We start from the raw sequence: 23604 nt of genomic DNA on the forward strand, positions 1-23604 counted from the left end.
CTACCGTTCTGGGAGCTGAATGGAGGGAAAGGACTTAGCGTGTACTATGCACTTTACCCAATGCAGAGATCCCAAATCACCTGTCCTTTGCCAGGGTGGAGGAATAGGAGTTACCTGGCAAGAGGCAGAAGGCTCAGGGATTTGACAACTTCAAAAACAAACCTGGGAGGTGGTACCATAGCGACTACAATTGGAGGACAGGGAGGAGCAACCCTTAGAGAAAACAAACCTTCAATGAGAAGAAAACAATTTAAAAAAGTAAGTACATATATGTAATCAATATCCTGAGATAGGAGATACCATTGCAACCATAAAACAATAACAAGGATACTGTATTAAAAGGAGGATTCAGAGATAAGAAATAACGACAGCAGAAATGAAAAGTTTAGTTAAGAGTGTAAGATGAATGTTGGGAAATACCCTAGGGGGAAAAAAAGCAAAAGGATAGATAAATGAAATATAGGAAAATATAATAAATTAGAGGATAACTCCAGGGGTTCCAAAATCTGAAAAATAAGATTAGCAAAAGAAAAACCAACAGGGTCTAGGGAAGGAGTGATCACCAAGAAATAATTCAAGAAAATTTCCCCAAACTTAAAGTCAGGGGTTTTCAGATTGAAAGGGCCCATTGAGCTCCCAAGCACAATGGATAAAAGCTGACTCATGCCCAGGTTCATTACTGTGAAATTGCAGAACATTGGGGCCAAAGAGAACCTTAGGCTTCCAGAGAGAAAAACAGATCACTTAAAAAGGATCAATAATTAGCCTTTCAGGAACCCTCCTGCCCTATTGGTGAGAATGTAAATTAGTTCAACCTATGTGGAAAGCAATATGGAGGCTCCTCAAAAAACAAAAATTAGAAATGCCATTTGACCCAGGAATTCCACTCCTAGGAATTTACCCGAAGAAAAAAAAATCCCTGATTTGAAAAGATATATGCATATGCACCCTTATGTTTATCACCACACTATTTGTAATAGCCAAGACATGGAAGCAACCTAAGTGTCCATCAGTAGATGAATGGATAAAGAAGATGAGGCACATTTACACAATGGAATATTATTCAGCCATAAAAAGAAAAGGAATCCTGCCATTTGCAGCAACATGGATGGAGCTAGAGGGTATTATGCTCAGTGAAATAAGCCAGGCAGTGAAATACAAATACTGTATGATTTCACTTATTTGTGGAATAATAAGAACAAAGCAAAACAAAAGGAACAAAACAGAAGTAGACTCTTTGACACTAAGAAGTGACTCGTGGTTACCAACAGGGAGGGGTTGGGGCAGCTAGGGAAGGAGGGAGATAAAGGGGCACAATAATTTGCAATCACAATAAAAGTTGGTCACAGGGACGGTAGTACAGCATGGAGAATGTAGTCAATGATTCTGTAACATCTTTCTACGTTGATAAATAGTGATCACACTAGAGGGGATGAGGATTTAATAATATGGGTAACTGTTGAATCACTGTGGTGTATATTTGAAACCAGCATAAGATTGTATATCAATGATACTTCAATAGGAAAAAAAAGAAAGAAAAAACTACTTCGAGGAATAGTGCAAAGGAATTACAAGGTGAGCATGTGAAATCTTGGACAGAAAGCAGTGATTCATTAAAAAGCTATTACAGTCTTTTCAAAGACATATAGCCAGCTTGAAGGAATTCCCGTTCACATGAGTTGTGATAATCTGAGCATGAAAAAGAACTGTGATTTATGTGTAGGGGTCAGTAAACTGTGGCCTGCTGACCAAGCCTGGCCCACAGCCTGTTTTTGTAAATAATTAGGAGAACACAGTCATGCATATTCATTTACGTATTATCTATGGCTGCTTTTCTGTTACAATGGCAGAGTTGAGCAGTTGCAACAGAGTCCATATGGCCTACAAAACCTAGCATATTTACTATCTGGCACTTTATAGAAAAGTTTGCTAACCCCAGTCTCATGGATTGAAGGACTGAATGAAGGAATATTGGTAGTCCATAAATTATACTCAAAGAGATGAAGTCATTTGCATGCTAAGTATTTGGGTTCAATGATCATGATATCTATAACTTACTTTAAAATGGTTCAACAAAAACATATATGTATGTAGATATAAATCATTTTGATTTCTATCTCAATGGATTAGTGTTGATTGTCTTTAAAATTCACATAAATGAATATACTTTTTTGGGGCATTTGGCTTTTTCATGCAACATAATGTTTTTGAGATGCATCCATGTTGTTGAGTGTATTATTTTGGTGTTATTGATGAGTGTTATTCTTGTGTGTGACCAGACTGCCATGGATGGATAATTGGGTTATTTCTAGTTTGGACTATTGTGAACAAAGCTGATATAAATTTGCTTGTACAATTAAAAAAAAAGAATCAGCCTTTCAATTTTTTCTCAGCAGTCACAAAGAAAAATAGAAGACATGGGAGCAATTCTATCAAATTTCAAAGGGAAATTTATTTCAAACTAGAATTCTATACTTGATTCCAATCAAGTTGGGTAAAGAAGATTCTAGAATTGAAAAATTTTCCTTTCATTTACTTCATCCTCAGGAAGCTATTGGAGGTTGTACTACACTAAAATGAGGTACTAACCAAAGGAAAGAGACATAGGATATAGGAAACAGAGGATACAACAAACGAGAAAAATGAAGTGAGATGCCCTGACAACATCTGTGCACTAAACATAGATTGGTGCAGGTCAGAAGGTTCCAGAAGAGAGTCCTTCAGAAAGATGAACCTGACCGAACACTAATCTGTTTAAATCTCAGGAAGGAGAGATTTAAGTAATCATTAAAAACCTTTGGTTTGGTTTAGTAAAACATAATAAGATAATTATTAACCTCAGAAAAAAAACAAAAAGCTGAGCAGGAGAAAAGAAGTAATAATACCATACTCCTTTGCCAAGATATGAGTAATGTTCACCTAGTCATAATGAAATAAATACAAATCTATTTTAAAAAGGACACTATAATGATACTGGGCAGATATAGAGATGGGAAGTGGCAGGGGGAGGGATTGGTGAAGGAGGAAAGGAAGAAGGGCTAAATCCTTCTTTTCTATTAAGTGAAGTCAATAGGGAATGCCTGAAGGTGAAAAAAATCAAGAAATAGCAATACAAACATTTTATATGTAGACATGAAGTAAACGTCAAAATAACTAGTTGAAAGAGGGGAAACAAGTAAGGGGAGGGGTAGGTACACAGGCTCTGTCCTTTCGTTGCCAAATGTACAGTTTCTACAGAATTTTTTTACCTTAAATCACAGACATGTATAACTCCCATAACAATGAAAGATAACATTAAAGGATAGAAAAGGTTGCTATAAGGCCAAAGTTTTACTTCTGAAGAATTCAGTTTCTGGTACATGAAATAGACATGAAAATAAATCATTTAGGATTGTGTGCAGCTGGCTCAACAATGGAAATGGCTGAGGGAGCACAGAAAACAGTTAACCAATAGATGGTGAGTAGAGAGAGGCATGTAAGATGGACAGAATACTAGACAATAATAAGGATGAAACGAGATAAATTGTGTGTGCTAGGCACTTAGCAATCCGTAATGCTGGTGTGGAGTTAAAAGCAGAATCCCATATATTATACATAATATATATGTTAGGATGTAATTTTAAAGTCAAGGAGACATTAAACCACTAAATGGTTATCAGAAGGAATTGTAATGGAGGAGAAGCTCTGAACACTTTGTATTATTGTAACTATAAAAGCCAGTAAAAAGCTGCCATTTTGGAAAACAGCTTAAAATGTATGTTTCATTTCGACCTTGCTTGTCTAATGCAGTTTTGGCTGAAATGCAGAAAGGGTTGTTTTAACCATGGACCCAACTAATGGCCAAAGAAATGTGAACATTCTTTCCTTCATGTATGTTTATGATGAAACAATCTCAGGGGTCACAATCTCAAAGAAGATACTTTTTAAAGTACACAAAAATTAAAAGTTCAGGATTGAATTTTTACCATGTGGCTATGGCAAAAATATTTGCTATTGCTGTCATTGAGGCATTAACCTACAAATTAACTGTAGCCCAAGGACATGTGATTGTAATGCAGAAGGACAGAAAACTATCCAAGGTACTATATTTAATTGAGGTGAATAATCTGAGAAGAAGGCAGTACAGAACCCCCACCCATTTAAGCAAACTATCTATACTCAGTTAACCAGATCCCCACATGTAACCCCAGGTTTTAAAAACAAGTCTACAGCTGCTATGGAAAGCAGTATGTGGGTTGCTCAAAAAATTACAAATAGAATAACCATATAATACAGTAATTCTGCTTCTGGGTATAACACCCCCCAAATTGAAAACAAGGTCTCAAAGATATCCTGTAACCCCCATGTTCATAGCATTATTCACAACAGCCAAAGGATGAAAGCAATCCAGTGATACTGAGTAAACAAAATGTGGTGTACACATAGAATGGTATATTATTCAGCCTTCAAAAGGAAGGAAAATCTAACAAATGCTACAACATGGATAAATCTCAAGGACCTTATGCTAAATGAAATAAGCCAGTCACGAAGGAGCATATATGTGAGTTACTTAGAACTGTAAAATTTATAGAGACAAAAAGTAGAATGGTGATTGCCAGGGGCTAGGTAAAGGGTAGAGTGGGAAGTTGTTTAAAGGATATAAAGTTTCAGTTTTGCAAGGTGAGAGTTCTAGAGGTGGATGGTGGTGATGGTTGCACAACAATGTGAATGTACTTAATGCCACAAAACTGTACACTTAAAATCGTAAATTTTGTGTGTATTTTACTGCAATTAAAAAAAAAACTAAGTCTAGCAGAAATACAAGAACTTGAAATAACACAGTACTGGTTTTTCACGCGGGACTGAAATTTGACAAAGTATTAAACCTGCAAAAACTACACAGCCAGGATTTGGTAGGGAAATGTGTGTGCTCAAAGAGCAGGGTAGAGTAATGAATTTTATTTTTCTTTACATAGCACAAATTTGCCCTTGATCCTACTGCGAGCTCTTAAGCAGGAGAGGTAAATCAAAAAGTGGGAAAATGGTGCTCTTGGATCCGGTGCATTAGAAATTATAGATAACAATATAGTCCTAAAGCGATTTCCTTCATTAACTGCGCTGTGGAGGGCAACGAAAAAGGGCCATGCTACTCCACGTGGAAGAAATCCTTAGCACATTCGTAAGGCAACCGCTGCTTTGAAAGTCCTAAAGACCGTTTCAAGGACTCTTTGGTGCATGATCAAATTACTTTTTGTCCTCTCCAAAGCCCAGGTGCAACAGCCTAAGAGACTGGGAGCCTCCCGCCCCGCAGCCCACAAAGCCACTAGGGCCACGCTCGAGGCCTCCGGAAGAGGACCACCCCCACCCCGGCGCTGAGCCGCGGGAAGTGGGCGTGGCCTTGGCGGTCCGGGCTCCGCCCCAGGGGAGGGGCCTCCCGGCAGCCGCGCGTTGCTGCGCGGCACGTGTGCGAGCCCGGCGGTCCGACAGTCCGCGAGAGCGCCCCAGCCAGGCAGAGCCAACTACGCTGCCTATGCGCGGCTCGCCTCGTAGCTGGCTTTGCCGAGTGGCCCTCGCCGCTGCCGCCGCGCTCCCGCGCCGGGAGCTGCACACCCTCTCTCTCGCCGCCCGGCCCGAGCCGCGCCCGCGCTCCCAGGCCCCTGGTAAGTGCGCGGCCTCCCACAGCCGCCCAGGCTCCACGGCCAGCCCTCTGCCCGGCTCCCAGGTCCCGCCCGAGGGACAGTGCGGAGCCGGAAGGCGTCCGGGCGGTGGTCGGAGCCCCCGGCGCGCTCCCGGCGCCTCCGTTACGGATTGTGCCCGCGGGAGCGCGGCCGGAGCCCGGCAGGTCCTGCGCTCCCGTGGTGCCAGCTCCGCCCCCCCGCTCCTGCTCCCCGGGCCGTCGTCAGGGGGCGCCGCGCCCGCCTTCCCCGCGGCGCTGTCAGCCTGAGGATCCCGTTCCCGCTGCTCGCTTTCTTTGCCCCAGACACTCCTTAAACTCTTCCTCCCGGAAGAAAAAACCGGCCTTTCTCCCGAAGCCTTTCACAGCTCCCGTACCTCGCCGGCCGGTCGCCCACGGGGTGCAGCCCACGCGCTTTCCTCCCGTCTTCCCCCGTCCCTGCTTTCTTCATTCCTTACTACCTGCCCGGCAGGCACTCAGGTGACTGCCGGTTCTGTGTACGTTTCCCCGAGTAGGAGCCAGCCCGCTGGAGACCAGGGGTGCTCTCCCCAGCCCTCTGCCCAGTGTTTAACGAACGGAAGGCGGAGCTGCTGCTGTGCACGTTGAAACTCATCCGCACCGAGTCCTCGCCGCCGGCCTTGCCCTGAGAGGTTTGGAAGTACAACCTCTTTGCCTGGGTATTCGCGCCTGCAAGAAGTAGTGTTAGGAGGGACTTTAGTTTTTCAAATACTTGGTCCTGTTCATTATCAGACCACTTTTTTTTTTTTGTAATTTTGGTATCATTTATCTACAATTACATGAGGAACATTATGTTTACTAGACTCTCCCCTTCACTGAGTCCCCCCTACATACCCCATTAGTCACTGTCCATCAGCGTAGTAAGATATTTCTTTCTTTTTTTAATTCCGAAAGTATTGGATTCCTGAGGGCTTTTGTTTCAAGTCTCTAATCATCTGTGAAACTGGCGTGCCCCATCTGCCTTGGGATGCCTTAACAATGGAGGGTTCTGTCAAAAATCAGACTGTAGGCTCACAGTGAAAAGGGGATCCATAGGCAGTGATTTTGTTCCATCATTAGGCAGGTAGTCAACAGTCTGTATTTATTAATTTAACAACTCCTTTTGAACATATCTTTTGATAGAGGTCGGGGAAATACAGATACTAACAAAACAGCTTTTGCTCCTAAGTGGGAGAAATTGCAGTCCAGCTCGTGTGTCGACTGTTTGCACCTGCTTCAGACCCTTTACATGCACTCTTCCTGCTGTTTGGGACTCTCCACACATCTTTGTATCTAGTTCTTCCTTCATGTCTTTGCTCAAAAGGCATCTCCTCAGACGGGCTTCTTTAAAGAGCACCCTCTTGCTCTCATTCATTTCCCTTACTCTGCCCTATCTATAAGCTCTTGCATGTTCTGAGATTTATTTTATTTTTATTTTCTGACATATCCTTAAATAAATGTTAGCTTAATGACGGCAGGAAATTTTCCCGTTTTCCCCACTGCCTAGAACAGTGCAAGCCACATGAGAGGTGCTCAGTAAATATTTCTGGAATGAATGAATCTGGTGGGCTTAATGGTTTTGCATGTTAAAAGTATAGTGTGTGCTCTGCCCTGAAGAATGTGCTCTTTAGGGTGGGTGCTACAGGGATTATTGACAGTTTGCAGAGATTGGAGGATAAATGCATTTAAGAAGTAGATATGGTAGAGGGCTTTAAAGTAACAGATAAGTAATATGGTTATTTTTTTTATGTCCATTTTGCAGGAAGTAATGTTAAGGGACTGTCAGTGTTGTATTAAAATTTTGAAAATGCTAAACTTTGTTGTGGATGCAGAGGAAGCTTATTGGTGAATCTATTACCTTAACAAAAAAGATTCCAAAATACTGTTAAAATTGTAATATTCCCAATCTCACTTGGCTCATTTGGAGAGTAAAAGAAACAAAACCCATTATTTTAGATATTCCCTCCAAAGAAGACTGTGTAGGATATAAAGTTCATGGGTAAGTATCAGCAGATTTCATTTTCTCCCTGGTTGTAGAACCAGGCTTCCGGTCTATAGAGATTTTCTTAGACATTTGAGATCCTGTCATTACTGTAATGGATAGTGTATTTCTGCAGCATAACACTTCTTTAAAAAAATTTTTTTTAATAACAAAAAAAAACTTATAAAACTGGGCTTTTTGTCCACCCCCACCTTTTTTTTTTTTTTTTTTTGTAAGTCAGTCACTTTTTACAGCTTTGAGGTAGAATGCTTGAGTATGTATATTTGGGTATTCCTTAGGGAAATCACATTGGGACAGTCAAATTGTTTTACCTTTCTGACTGAATTCTTCTCAGCCTCTTTCATGTTCCTGGGGTCCTCTCTGTCGCCTCTGATTTAAAAATTCTGTAGTATTTCAATCTTCCCTCTTATATAAGTTGCTGCTAATGAAATGACACTAATTTGAGTTCTGCCTCTCCTAGTCTACAAGTTGGTACAGCTCTTCTCATACGTTCTCAGCTTCTAGGCCCACAGACAGAATTTAGCAAAATATATATTAAGTGATTTGTAATTATTGGTGCTATATATACTTTAATAATTAATATCTGTGGTAACACCTTGGCTAATACAAATGAAAAGTGTAATTTCATTTGAAACACAAAAGTGACATTAGTCAATGAGCTGGTTTTTGCAGTTAAATATAGCAAGAAAAAGAGATTGGGCAAGTGTCCACAAGTATCAAGAAAAAGACTGCCAAAAAATACTAAAGGTCTGTTTATTTGGTACTGTTGGCAGGGCTTTGAGGGTCTCTTAAAATTAAATGGTATTTGAAAGAGAAAACCACATTTAATCATTAGCCCAAAGAACAAAGAAGCATAAGATTAAGCTTTGTTTTTTCCCCCAGACTCAGCAATACAGTTCTGTTGTGTAAACCATCCGTAATAAATACTAATGACCAACAATTGACTAGGAACAGCTATTACAGACCTTTGACCAAGTTGTCATTTTTCAGCTTTAGAGAGAAAGAAACTTCAGCTTAGAGAGGCTAAATGACCAGAGATAAAGTAAATGGCAAACCTAGATCAGCCTTCACATCATACCCCACAGACTGCCATTCACCAAGTAAGACTTGGAACCAGTGGTTGATAGTTCATATCCATGATTTGCTAATACTCTTATTCCAGGGATGTTAGGCATAATAGCGCTGTTGTAAACCTTCTAGTTTCACTCACACAATCACAGATGTAGGTGTAGGGGAGGTTGAGGAGTTGGGATGATGCCAACATTCTAACTTAGATGACTGGTACTTAGTTGGTGGTAACATTACCTGAGGTAAGAGGTGCAGTTTCACAGAGGTGAGTTTGGTGAAAAGTGATGAGATCAGTTTAAGGCGTGTTGACTTTGAGTATTTGATTCAACTCTTCCTAGCTGCAGGAACTGGAGCAAGATGCGCAGTCTCTGGGCCTCAGTTCTCAGTTCTAAGGTGGGGATAACAAAGACTCCTGAGTCATAGGGTTGAGAGGGTTGCACGAGCTCACTCTGTAATTGTTGAGCTGTGGGTACTCTTGCCTTGGGTACACTCCCTTTACCCCTCTTCCCCCACTGTAAATCAGGATTGAGTGTGAGAGGGGAACAAGGCAGGAGGAGGGAGCTATAAAATCCCAAATTTAAGCAGCAGGCAGAGAAGGAGGGGGAAAAAGCATCTTGAGATGCAGGACAAAAGGAGGAATTCAAGAAACGGAAGCAGCAAACCATGTCCAGTTGGGAGAAGATGTCAGGCCTGGATTCCGTGGCTCTGGTTTTCGCACAAGGAAGCCACCTCTGAACTTTAAAGAAATAATTTCAATGGTGTGTTGGAGGCAGAAGCCAGATCTTCCCCTAGAACGGAAGTGCCACACTGGCAGGATATCCATCTGATTGGCACTTACTGTCACTTGGCAGTGCCTGGGTGAGGCCTAGCATAGTGCGGTAAGCAAGTGTTGTGGAGACAGGAGTATTAGGGGGAGTCAGGACTTCCCTGCAGAGAGTTGCCACATTAAAGGGGGCTGGTTATAATTAGGGGTCTTGTGAATCTGCTGGAAGGAGGCATGTCTGTTGGAGACTGCGCTGTTTTCCTTGTGAACGTTGAACAGGGCTTGGAGAGGATTGTGCTGTGCTGACTGGGGATGCCTGGCCATGCAGAGGGCTGCCAGAGGAGAGGGACTCCCCTGACCTGGCGAGGGTTTCTCCAGCAGCAGCCTGGAGCCCAGATGCAGTTGGTAGGATTGGCACTTAGTTGAGGTTTGGCAAGGATTGTGGAGCAGAGGGACTGGTGAGCAAGAGTGTTGAGTGGTGGCTAAGTTTGGGACACGGGATAAAGTGGGGACGGAAGAGGCAGTAGCTGGGCTGGGACCAGATGTCTCCCTGTGTTGGAAGAACAGATGATGGGAAAGAGAGTGCAGTAAAACTGGAAAGATTGGAGGTTTGGTCAGAGTAGAATAGTTTGTGTATCTTTTTATCCTCTGAACTTTTATTTTTATTATAAAAATTTCAAATACAGAGTAGAAAGAATGATGCAATGACCTCTCATGTTTCCATCACCCGGTTTCAACAATTACCAACTCATAGCGAGTCTTGTTTCAAATCTATACCCACTGCACTTCCATTCACCACTGTTGAATTATTTTGAAGCAAATTTCCTGATTTCCTATCTTTTCAACTATAAATATTTTAGTTTGTATCTTTAAATCATAAGGGTTCTATTTTTAAGTGTAACCACAATAACATTGCATCTTAAAACGTTAACAATTCTACCTTAATGTCATCAAATTCCACAGTGTTTCGGTGTTCCTGATTGTCTCATAAATGCTTTTTTAAACAGTTGATTTGTTTAAATCAGGATCCAAAGAAAGGTCCACCCATTGCATTTCTTTGTAGGTTTATCTTTAGGTTCCTCCTTTCCTCTTTTTTCCCTTGCTGTTTATTAGCTGCAGGAACTATATCTTTGTTACCACATTGAGAATTGTGCTGATTGCTACCCCATGGTGGTGCTTATTAACTTACTCTTCTGTCCCTGTATGTTAGCTAGCAGTTAGACATAGTTTCAGTCAGTAAGAATACTGCACAAATAATAACATGTATTCTCAGGAGCATTTGATGTCTGGTTGTGCCTTTTTTGTGATATTGGTGGCTATTGATGGTCATTACCCAGATCCAGTAATTCATTAGGTATTGCTGTTTAGTGTGTCTTTGATCTCTACAACTGGGGAAGAGTTTCAGCACCTATTTCAGGAATTGTAGAAAATGTCTATTGCTGCCTACTGCGCCACTTAGAATTCTCTAGTATGTATAGAAGAAATAATATCCTCAAAGCACCTGCAGACCTCTTGAGGGAGGAAAGGGGACTAGCATGTATCTAGTTCCTGCTGTGGTTGACCACTCTGTGTTCATCACCTCATTTAATTTTCATGACAGTCCTGTGAAGTACATCTCATTCCTATTTTACAGCTGAAGAAGTTAACTAATTTACTGGGACCAGTTACACAGCTAGAAAACAGTGGGAGAAAAGCACAGTACCAGCTGCCCACTGGGATGGGGCAGATAAGTGGGGGAACATGGAGTTACCAGGGAGCGAGGCTGGCAGTCAGGGCTCGTGGCCTCAGGTGACTCCTTTAAGAGACCAGGGTGATCTGAGATAGGTGGGAGGACCTCACATCAGAGGAAGCTCGTGGGCACCTGGAGCTGGATGGTGGGCAGGGCCAGGGCACAGGCTGGAGCAGGCGTGTCAGCAGAGAAAAGAACTGGTGTTACCACTAAGGCTTACTTACTGGGTTGTTGGGAACTGATGGGTTCTCTGCATGCTAGGAAGGAGGTAGACGACCTGACCATTGAGCCCCTAGACCAAGCTGGCAACGTGGCTGTTAACGGCTTGTCTTCCTTTCTGCTGAAAGGTCAGACCTCTGGAAGGGTGTCAGCATCTCCTGGTGGATCTTGTCATGCCAGCTGGGATCCTTTTATATTCATTGGGGAGCCATTGCGGTTTTGGGGTAAGAGCATGTGTGATACAGTGTAACGACTAGCTATGGGATGCCCCCAGGGACTTTGCAACCGAGGGTTGTACATGGACATGTCTTCTCCTACAGCCTTCCCCTCATGTTCCTAGGCAGAAAACCTGAGTCATCCTGGTCTGTTTACTCTTTGCTCCCACATTTGTCACTCAGTTCCATCTCCACCACCTCCTAAAAGTCCCTGAACCTGTCCCTCTTTTCTGCTGCCCCTGCCTCAGCCTTGGATTAGGTTGTACTAAATTCTTGCCTCAATTACAGCTGTACCTTCTTATGTAGTCCTCCAGCCTAACACCTAGCTGTGACTGCAGGCTCTCTACTTATGCATGTCAGCCTCCACCTCGGAGATTCGGAATGAGTTCATGGGGTTCCTGCAGTGCCCACCGCCCCGTGCCTCCAGGCTTTGGCACGGGCTGCCCCACCCTCTGAGACAGCCTCCTCCCATGTCCACGACCTCACTCTTAACTCATTCCTCATAACTTGGCCCAGGGGTTCATTTCTAGTTCCCTAGTCTGACACCCTCACCCCTAACACCCCTGAGGTCCCCAGGTTCCCACAGTCCCCAGGTGACCCTGGCCCCTGTGTCTCCCTCACAGGTAGGCAAGCTCTGTGAGGGCAGCTGTGCTGATGTAAAGTGAGAATGAAATAGCATTAGCATTTCATAAACCAGCATTCTTCATTATACCTTGCTTAAAATGAATAAAGAGTGAATACTTTCTTACCTGAAGTAGAGGTAATTTTGTGTAACTGGTTGTGGTCCACTTCTATTCCATTTTCCTTATATAAGTTTTTGTCTTTCAAAGGAAATTGTTTTGCTGACATCTTTGTATGTTTTCTCCTGTTTGTTTTTGTACCCATCATGATCTTTTTATTCGCATGTGTTTGTCTCTTTCTTTATATTTCTTATCTTTTTGATTTCTGACTATGAGGCAAAATTAAAATTTAGTTCATTTTTGTTCTTTATGAATGTGTTGGCCAATTTCATTAGTATGCTAATTTTATCGCCTCCCTATATACTAACATAGGAAAAACCTTCCTCCTTATTTCATCAAGAGCATCAAATAAGATCGAATTAGACAGGCACCTGTGGTCTTAGATAAATGTATTTATTTTGATTTCCACAATAACCCTTCTCTTGAAGTTACTCTGTATTGGGAGGTATGTATGACTTCTTAGATTTATGCTCAGTACTTATATGATAATCTGTGTCTGTGTTTTTTTCCACTTTTTCTTTTGTTAAGGTATAACTGATATACACTCTTATGAAGGTTTCACATGAAAAAACATTGTGGTTACTACATTCACTCATATTATCAAGTTCCCCCCACACCCCATTGTAGTCACTGTCCATCAGTTTAGTAGAGATGCCACAGAGTCACTACTTGTCTTCTCTGTGCTACGCTGTCTTCCCCATGACCCCCCCCCACACCATGTGTACTAATCCCCCCTCCCCACCCTCCCTCCCTCACCCTTCCCTTTGGTAATGGCTAGTACCTTCTTGGATCTGTGAGTCTGCTGCTGTTTTGTTCCTTCAGTTTTGCTTCATTGTTATACTCGATAAATGAGGGAAATTATTTGATAATTGCATAATACCCTCTAGCTCTGTCCATGCTGTTGCAAATGGTGGGATTTGTTTTCTTCTTATGGCTGAATAATATTCCATTATGTATATGTACCACCTCTTCTTTATCCATTCATCTACTGATGGACACTTAGGTTGCTTTCATATCTTGGCTATTGCAAATAGTGCTGCAATAAACAAAGGGGTGCATATGTCTTTCTGAATCAGGGATCTGGTTTTCTTTGGGTAAGTTCCTAGGAGCAGAATTCCTGGGTCAAGTGGTATTTCTATTTTTAGTTTTTTGAGGAACCTCCTTATTGCTTTCCATACTGGTTGAACTAATTTACATTCCCACCAGCAGTGTAGGAGGGTTCCCCTTTCTCCATATCCTGGCCAGCATTTGTTTTTCCTAGTCTTCTCTATGTTGGCCATCCTAACTGGTGTGAAGTGATATCTCATTGTGGTTCTAATTTGCATTTCCCTGATAATTAATGATGTGGAGCATATTTTCATTGCCTGTTGGGCATCTGAATTTCTTCTTTGGAGAAGTGTCTGTTCATATCCTCCACCCATTTATTAATAGGGTTATTTGCTTTGCTTTTGGGTGTTGAGGTGTGTAAGTTCTTTATATATTTGGATATTAACCCCTTGTCAGATATATCATTTACAAATATATTCTCCCATACTGTAGGATGCCTATTTGTTTTGCTGATGGTGTCCTTTGCTGTACAGAAGCTTTTTAACTTGATGTAGTCCCATTTGTTCATTTTTGCTTTTGTTTCCCTTGCCCAAGGAGATGCGGTCAGGAAAAAGTTACTCATGTTTATATTCAAGAGTGTTTTCCCTATGTTTTCTTCTAAGAGTTTTTTATTTTCATGACTTACATTCAGGTCTTTGATCCATTTTCAGTTTACTTTTGTGTATGGAGTTAGACAATAAGCCAGTTTCATTCTCTTACATGTAGGTGTCCAATTTTGCCAACAGCAGATGTTGAAGAGGCTGTCATTTCTGCATTGTATATCCATGGCTCCTTTATTGAATGTTAATTGGGCATATACACTTGGGTTTATATCTGGACTCTCTAGTCTGTGCCATTGATGTATGGATCTGTTCTTGTGCCAGTACCAAATTATCTTGATTACTGTAGCTTTGTAGTAGAGCTTGAAGTTGGGGAGCATAATCCCCCTAGCTTTATTCTTCCTTCTCAGGATTGCTTTGGCTATTCGGGGTCTTTTATGATTCCATATGAATTTTAGTACTATTTGCTCTAGCTCATTGAAGACTGCCATTGGTATTTTGATAGAGATAGGATTGAATCTGTAGATTGCTCTAGGCAGGATGGTCATTTTGACAATATTAATTCTTCCTATCCATGAGCACGGGATGTTTTCCATTTACTGGTATTTTCTTTAATTTCTCTCATGAGTGTCTTCTGGTTTTCAGAGTATAGGTCTTTCACTTCCTTGGTTAGGTTTATTCCTAGGTATTTTATTCTTTCTGATGCAATTGTGAATGAAATTGTTTTCCTGAATTCTCTTTCTGCTAATTCATTGTTAGTATATAGGAATGCAACAGATTTCTATGTATCCTGACACTTTGCTGAATTCAGTTATTAGTTCTAGTAGATTCGGGTTGGATTCTTTAGGGTTTTTATGTACAATATCATGTCATCTGCAAACCGTGCCAGTTTAACTTCTTCCTTACCAATCTGGATGCCTTTTATTTCTTTGTGCTGTCTGATGACGTGGCTAGGACCTCCAGAACTATGTTGAATAAAAGTGGGGAAAGTGGGCATCTTGTCTTTTTCCTGATTTTAAAGGAAAAGCTTTCAGCTTCTCACTGTTAAATGTGATGTTGGCTGTGGGTTTGTTATATATGGCCTTTATTATGTTGAGGTACTGTCCTCTATACCCATTTTGTTGAGTGTTTTTATCACGAATGGATGTTGAATTTTGTTGAATGCTTTCCCAGCATCTGTGAAGATGATCATGTGGGTTTTGTCCTTCTTTTTGTTGATGTGTATGATGTGCATGGATTTTCCAGTATTGTACCATCCTTGCATCCCTGGAATAAATCCCACTAGATCATGGGGGATGATCTTTTTGATCAGGCACCTGTGGTCTTAGATATCAAATTTTTTAATTCAATTTGCAAATATTTTGTTGAGTATTTTTGCATCTATGTACATCTGGGGTATTGGTTTGTAATTGTCTTTTTTTGTGGTGTTTTTGGTTTGGTATTAAAGTGATGCTGGTCTCATTGAATGAGTTTGGAAGTATTCCCTCCTACTTTTTTGAAGACTTAAGAGAGGGTGGGTATTAGGTCTTCACTAAATGTTTGACAAAATTCAGTGGTGAAGGTTCTGCACTGAAGGTTCTGGTTTTGTTCTTAGGTAGTTTATTGATTACCAGTTCAATTTCATTGCTGGTAGTTGGTCTGTCCAGATTTTCTGTTTCTTCCTGGGTCAGTCTTGGAAGATTGTATTTTTCTAGAAAGTTGTCCGTTTCTTCTAGGTTATCCAATTTGTTAGCATATAATTTTTCATAGTAGTCTGTAATAATTCTTTGTATTTCTGTGGTATCTAGTGATTTTTCCTTTCTCATTTATGTGTGTAGTCTCTTTTTTTTCTTGATAAGTCTGGCTAAGTGTTTATCTATTTTGTTTATTTTCTTGAAGAACCAGCTCCTGCTTTCATTGATTCTTTCTATTGTTTTATTCTTCTCAATTTTATTTATTTATGCTCTAATCTTTCTTCGTCAGTCTCCAATCTTCTGAAGCATAACGAACAAGTTCTTACATGGAGTACAAATTCTTACATAGTGAATAAGTTACATGGTGAACATTACAAGGGCAGTCATCACAGAAGCTTTCGGTTTTGCTCATGCATTATGAACTATAAACAGTTAGTTCAAATGTGAATATTCATTTGATTTTTATACTTGATTTATATGTGGATACCACATTTCTCTCTTTATTATTATTTTTAATAAAATCCTGAAGTGGTAGGTAGATACAAGATAAAGGTAGAAAACATAGTTTAGTGTTGTAAGAGAGCAAATGTAGATGATCAGGTGTGTACCTGTAGACTATGTGTTAATCCAAGCTAGACAAGGGCAATAAAACATCCACATATGCAGAAGATTTCTCTCAGAACAGGGGGGGTGAGGTTCTAAGCCTCACCTCTGTTGATCCCCATTTTCTCACCTGATGGCCCCGCTGCGACTGTGCCTGTCTTAGGTTGTTCCTCCCTTGAGGAATCTTACCCGTCTCTGGCTAACCAGTCATCTTCCAGGGCCATACAGGGAAATGTAAAGTTGGTAAGTGAGAGAGAAGCCTTATTGTTTGAAAAGGTTAGCTTTCTACTTCTTTGCATATTTATGCCATGTGGCTTCTACGCCCAGCATTTGTCTTGAGGTGTCTTTACCACTTGGAAGAATTATGATACTCGATATGTGGCACGAATTCTATTTAAGGGTTGTAATTAGGAAGGAAGAAGAAAAGCTATAGAAGTAGCAGGCGGAAGAAAACCTGGGAAGATTGATTATTTCTTTGACATATCTTCTTGTAGAGTAACTTCAGCATGTATAGGTTTTAAACTACTAATTAAATTGTGCACACACATTAACATAATAGGAGTATAGTTACATAACCAAAGCATACCTGTAATTACCAGCCATCTCCAGTGAAACCAAGAAAACCAGTTAGGCACCTTAGGCATTTGTGAAAACTTATCTATAATATGGTGGATATTGTACAACTGAACTTGAACAGTCTGAGAGAATTCAGATAAATTAAAACAACCCATTACTGGGGACTGTTCACATCCCATATGTTCTTTAAACAGTAAATAGTCTGTAGTTGTAAGATTTTGGAGTGCTACAATTTGCACTTCTCCTAATTCTTGGTTGAGTTCCAACAGTATAGATCCAGTCAAATTTGTTGTTTTACTGTATGCACAGGCCAGCTTAGATATATCCTTCTTCATTCCCATGGAAGTCCAGAAATTGGTGGGATGAGTGCATCTACACCTGTAGCAGTGCATGGATCTTTGATAGGGTTTTTTTGATGATCATCTTCTGGCATGAGTCTTCCAGAGAGTGCTGATGTTGGAAGTTCTTTTTCATATCGTATCTTAGTTCATTTTCGGGGTAGCCCAATTAGGCTTTTATCTTCTGTATAAGCACACAGGAACTGCTTTTTTTTTTTATCATTAATCTACACTTACATGACGAATACTTTGTTTACTAGGCTCACCCCTATACCAGGTCCCCCCTATATACCCCTTTGCAGTCACTGTCCATCAGCGTAGCAAAATGTTGTAGAATCACTACTTGTCTTCTCTGTGTTGTACAGCCCTCCCCTTTCTCCCACCCCCCTATGGATGCTAATCTTAATATCCCCCTTTTTCTCCGCCCCCTTATCCCTCCCTACCCACCCATCATCCCCAGTCCCTTTCCCTTTGGTACCTGTTAGTCCATTCTTGAGTTCTGTGATTCTGCTGCTGTTTTGTTCCTTCAGTTTTTCCTTTGTTCTTATACTCCAGAAATAAGTGAGATCATTTGGTATTTCTCTTTTTCTGCTTGGCTTGTTTCACTGAGCATAATACCCTCCAGCTCCATCCATGTTGCTGCAAATGGTAGGATTTGCCCTTTTCTTATGGCTGAGTAATATTCCATTGTGTATATGTACCACATCATCTTTATCCATTCATCTATCGATGGACATTAAGGTTGCTTCCAATTCTCGGCTATTGTAAATAGTGCTGCGATAAACATAGGGGTGCATTGGTCTTTCTCAAACTTGATTGCTGCATTGTTAGGGTAAATTCCTAGGAGTGCAATTCCTGGGTCAAATGGTAAGTCTGTTTTGAGCATTTTGATGTACCTCCATACTGCTTTCCACAATGGTTGAACTAATTTACATTCCCACCAGCAGTGTAGGAGGGTTCCCCTTTCTCCACAGCCTCGCCAACATTTGTTGTTGTTTGTCTTTTGGATGGCAGCCATCCTTACTGGTGTGAGGTGATACCTCATTGTAGTTTTAATTTGCATTTCTCTGATAATTAGCGATGTGGAGCATCTTTTCATGTGTCTGTTGGCCATCTGTATTTCTTTTTTGGAGAACCGTCTGTTCAGTTCCTCTGCCCATTTTTTAATTGGGTTATTTGTTTTTTGTTTGTTGAGGCGTGTGAGCTCTTTATATATTCTGGACGTCAAGCCTTTATCGGATGTGTCATTTTCAAATATATTCTCCCATACTGTAGGGTTCCTTTTTGTTCTATTGATGGTGTCTTTTGCTGTACAGAAGCTTTTCAGCTTAATATAGTCCCACTTGTTCATTTTGCTGTTGTTTTCCTTGCCCGGGGAGATATGGTCAAGAAGAGGTCACTCATGTTTATGTCTAAGAGGTTTTTGCCTATGTTTTTTTCCAAGAGTTTAATGGTTTCATGACTTACATTCAGGTCTTTGATCCATTTTGAGTTTACTTTTGTATATGGGGTTAGACAATGGTGCAGTTTCATTCTCCTACATGTAGCTGTCCAGTTTTGCCAGCACCATCTGTTGAAGAGATTGTCATTTCGCCATTGTATGTCCATGGCTCCTTTATCAAATATTAATTGACCATATATGTCTGGGTTAATGTCTGGATTCTCTAGTCTGTTCCATTGGTCTGTGGCTCTGTTCTTGTGCCAGTACCAAATTGTCTTGATTACTATGGCTTTATAGTAGAGCTTGAAGTTGGGGAGTGAGATCCCCCCTACTTTATTCTTCTTTCTCAGGATTGCTTTGGCTATTCGGGGTCTTTGGTGGTTCCATATGAATTTTTGAATTATTTGTTCCAGTTCACTGAAGAATGTTGCTGGTAGTTTCATAGGGATTGCATCAAATCTGTATATTGCTTTGGGCAGGATGGCCATTTTGATGATATTAATTCTTCCTAGCCACGAGCATGGGATGCGTTTCCATCTGTTAGTGTCCCCTTTAACTTCTCTTAAGAGTGACTTGTAGTTTTCAGAGTATAAGTCTTTCACTTCTTTGGTTAGGTTTATTCCTAGGTATTTTATTTTTTTTGATGCAATTGTGAATGGAATTGTTTTCCTGATTTCTCTTTCTATTGGTTCATTGTTAGTGTATAGGAAAGCCACAGATTTCTGTGTGTTGATTTTGTATCCTGCAACTTTGCTGTATTCCGATATCAGTTCTAGTAGTTTTGGGGTGGAGTCTTTAAGGTTTTTTATGTACAGTATCATGTCATCTGCAAATAGTGACAGTTTAACTTCTTCTTTACCAATCTGGATTCCTTGTATTTTTTTGTTTTGTCTGATTGCCATGTCTAGGACCTCCAGTACTATGTTAAATAACAGTGGGGAGAGTGGACATCCCTGTCTACTTCCCGATCCCAGAGGAAATGCTTTCAGCTTCTTGCTGTTCAGTATAATGTTAGCTGTGGGTTTATCATAGATGGCCTTTATTATGTTGAGGTACTTGCCCTCTATTCCTATTTTGCTGTGAGTTTTTATCATGAATGGATGTTGAACTTTGTCAAATGCTTTTTCAGCATCTATGGAGATGATCATGTGGTTTTTGTCTTTCTTTTTGTTTATGTGGTGGATGATGTTGATGGACTTTCGAATGTTGTGCCATCCTTGCATCCCTGGGATGAATCCCACTTGGTCATGGTGTATGATCCTTTTGATGTATTTTTGAATTCGGTTTGCTAATATTTTGTTGAGTATTTTTGCATCTACGTTCATCAGGGATATTGGTCTGTAGTTTTCTTTTTTGGTGGGGTCTTTGCCTGGTTTTGGTATTAGGGTGATGTTAGCTTCATAGAATGAGTTTGGGAGTATCCCCTCCTCTTCTATTTTTTGGAAAACTTTAAGGAGAATGGGTATTATGTCTTCCCTGTATGTCTGATAAAATTCCGAGGTAAATCCATCTGGCCCGGGAGTTTTGTTCTTTGGTAGTTTTTTGATTACCGCTTCAATTTCGTTGCTGGTAATTGGTCTGTTTAGATTTTCTGTTTCTTTTTTGGTCGGTCTTGGAAGGTTGTATTTTTCTAGGAAGTTGTCCATTTCTCCTAGGTTTCCCAGCTTGTTAGCATATAGGTTTTCATAGTATCCTCTAATAATTCTTTGTATTTCTGTGGGGTCCGTCGTGATTTTTCCTTTCTCGTTTCTGATACTGTTGATTTGTGTTGACTCTCTTTTCCTCTGAATAAGTCTGGCTAGAGGCTTATCTATTTTGTTTATTTTCTCGAAGAATCAGCTCTTGGTTTCATTGATTTTTGCTATTGTTTTATTCTTCTCAATTTTATTTATTTCTTCACTGATCTTTATTATGTCCCTCCTTCTGCTGACCTTTGGCCTCATTTGTTCTTCTTTTTCCAATTTCGATAATTGTGACGTAAGACTATTCATTTGGGATTGTTCTTCCTTCTTTAAATATGCCTTGATTGCTGTATACTTTCCTCTTAAGACTGCTTTCTCTGCGTCGCACAGAAATTGGGGGTTTTTGTTGTTGTTGTCATTTGTTTCCGTATATTCCTTGATCTCTATTTTAATTTGTTTGTTGATCCATTGATTATTTAGGAGCATGTTGTTAAGCCTCCATGTGTTTTGAGCCTTTTTGTTTTCTTTGTACAATTTATTTCTAGTTTTATATCTTTGTGGTCTGAAAAGTAGGTTGGTAGAATTTCAATCTTTTTTAATTTACTGAGGCTCTTTTTGTGGCCTAGTATGTGGTCTATTCTGGAGAATGTTCCATGTGCACTTGAGAAGAATGTGTATCCTGTTGCTTTTGGATGTAGAGTTCTATATATGTCTCTTAGGTCCACGTGTTCTAGTGTGTTGTTCAGTGCCTCCGTGTCCTTACTTATTTTCTGTCTGGTGGATCTATCCTTTGGAGTGAGTGGCGTGTTGAAGTTTCCTAAAATGAATGCATTGCATTCTGTTTACTCCTTTAGTTCTGTTAGTATTTGTTTCACATATGCTGGTGCTTCTGTGTTGGGTGCATATATATTTATAATGGTTATATCCTTTTGTTGGACTGAGCCCTTTATGATTATATAATGTCCTTCTTTATCTGTTGTTACTTTCTTTGTTCTGAAGTCTGTTTTGTCTGATATTAGTACTGCAACACCTGCTTTTTACTCCCTATTGTTTGTATGAAATATCTTTTTCCATCCCTTGACTTTTAATCTGGGCATGTCTTTGGGTTTTAGGTGAGTTTCTTGTAAGCAGCATACAGATGGGTCTTGCTTTTTTATCCATTCTGTTACTCTGTGTCTTTTGATTGGTGCATTCAGTCCATTTACATTTAGGGTGTTTATTGAAAGATATGTATTTATTGCCATTGCAGGCTTTAGATTCATGATTATCAAAGGTTCAAGGTTAGCTTCTTTAGTATCTTACTGTCTAACTCAGCTCGCTTATTGAGCTGTTATAAACACTGTCTAGTGATTCTTTATTTCTCTCCCTTCTTATTCGTCCTCCTCCCTTCTTCATATGTTGGGTGTTTTATTCTGTGCTGTTTTGTGTTTCCTTTAACTGTTTTTTTGGGCCATTCATTTTATTTTTTGCCTTTTGTTAGTGTTTGGTTGTTCTTTCTTTGCTGTAATTTTATTTTCTCTGGTGATATCTATTTAGTCTTAGCAGTGCTCCCATCTAGAGCAGTCCCTCTATAATACCCTGTAAAGTTGGTTTGTGGGCGGCAAATTCCCTCAAGTTTTGCTTGTGTGGTAATTGTTTAATCCCTCCTTCTTATTTAAATGATAATTGTGCTGGATACAGTATTCTTGGTTCAAGGCCCTTCTCTTTCATTGCATTAAATGTATCATGCCATTCTCTTCTGGCCTATAAGGTGTCTGTTGAGAAGTCTGATGATAGCCTGATGGGTTTTCCTTTGTAGGTGACCTTTTTCATCTCTCCAGCTGCCTTTAAAACTCTGTCCTTGTCTTTGATCTTTGCCATTTTAATTATTATGTGTCTTGGTGTTGTCGTCTTTGGGTCCCTTCTGTTGGGAGTTCTGTGTAGTTCTGTTGTCTGATCGATTATTTCCTTCCCCAGTTTGGGGAAGTTTTCAGCCATTATTTCTTCAAATACACTTTCTATCCCTTTCTCTCTCTCTTCTTCTTCTGGTACCCCTGTAATGCGGATATTGTTCCTTTTGGATTGGTCACACAGTTCTCTTAATATTGTTTCATTCCTGGAGGTCCTTTTATCTCTCTCTGCATCAGCTTCTATGCCATCCGGTTCTGTGGTTTTTATTCCATCCATGGCCTCTTGCGTCTTACCCATTCTGCTTATAAATCCTTCCAGAGATTGTTTCATTTCTGTAATCTCCCTCTGGATGTCATCCCTTAGCTCTTGCATATTTCTCTGCAGCTTCGTCAGCATGGTTATTACCTTTATTTTGAATTCTTTTTTCTGGAAGATTGGTTAGGTCTATCTCCTTTTCAGGGGTTGACTCTGTGATTTTGTTCTGTATCAAATTCTTCTGCCTTTTCATGGTGATAGAGTTAGTTGTGCAGTGCTGGCGTGTGTGTCGGCTCTGAGAATGTCCCTTCTTGCTGGTTTGTGGCCTTCCTCTCCTGGGAGAACAGCGACCCCTAGCGGCTTGTGCTGGGCAGCTGTATGCAGACGGGGCCTCTGATTCTACCTGGCGGCTGTGGAGTTAAGCTCCATTGTTGCTGTGGGCGTGGCCTGCCTCAGGCTTCTGCTCCGATATGGCGGAGCTGCGTTGGAGGGGAAACAGGCGGGAGGCTGTTTATTGCCGTTAGGGACCTCCAAGCTGTGCTGCTGTCCCAGGGGTTAGGGCGCCCGGAGTTCCCTGGAATTCCCAGCTGCTGGGCTAAGTGTCCCGGGATGCTTCCGTCCAGTTGTGAGGTCCCTGTCCCTTTAAGACTTTCAAAAAGCACTTGCTTTTCTTTGTCCCAGGGGCGCCGGCTGCGGGGACCCATTTGCAGGTCTTACTGTCCTGTTTCCATAGTATCTAGCATACCACGCACTGTGTGTCTGTGCTCTGGTGCGGATGGCTAGGGCTGGCTATTTATCAGTCCGGGCTCCCTCTCTCTCCCCGCTCTGACTCCTCTCCTCCCACCAGGAACTGGGGTGAGGGGTGCTCCGGCCCTGCTGGACCGCGGCTTGTATCTTACCCCCTTTGCAAGGCTCTGGGTTCTCGCAGGTGTGTATGTAGTCTGGCTGTTGTCCTGTGTCTTCTGGTCTCTCTTTAGGAATAGTTGTAATTTTTGTATTTTCAAAAGTATATATGGTTTTGGGAAGAGATTTCCACTACTCTATTCACCCTGCCATCTTGGCTCCGCCCTTCTGTCCTTAATCTTGATCTTTGCCATTTTAATTATTATATTTC

General features: G+C 40.8%; 1 protein-coding gene across 4 annotated transcripts in view; it reads left to right on the forward strand.

The window, feature by feature from the left end:
- Positions 1-5384: 5384 nt before the first annotated feature.
- PUS7 (pseudouridine synthase 7) overlaps positions 5385-23604 on the forward strand; it is a 75952-nt gene continuing 57732 nt past the window's right edge. The window contains exons 1-3 of one of the 4 annotated variants that reach the window (XM_057504416.1): positions 5502-5639; positions 6169-6303; positions 11560-11655. Coding sequence is in view for 2 of the 4 variants with exons in the window: in XM_057504415.1 (XP_057360398.1) it covers positions 5510-5639; positions 11560-11655 (226 nt within the window). In the remaining 2 variants the exon portion in view is untranslated. Of the gene's footprint in view, positions 5640-6168; positions 6304-11559; positions 11656-23604 lie in introns of all 4 variants that reach the window. The other 3 variants (XM_057504415.1, XM_057504417.1, XM_036892381.2) reach the window with 3 other exon arrangements.

The sequence above is a fragment of the Manis pentadactyla genome, chromosome 7 (genome assembly GCF_030020395.1).
Source record: "Manis pentadactyla isolate mManPen7 chromosome 7, mManPen7.hap1, whole genome shotgun sequence".
NCBI lineage: Eukaryota > Metazoa > Chordata > Mammalia > Pholidota > Manidae > Manis > Manis pentadactyla.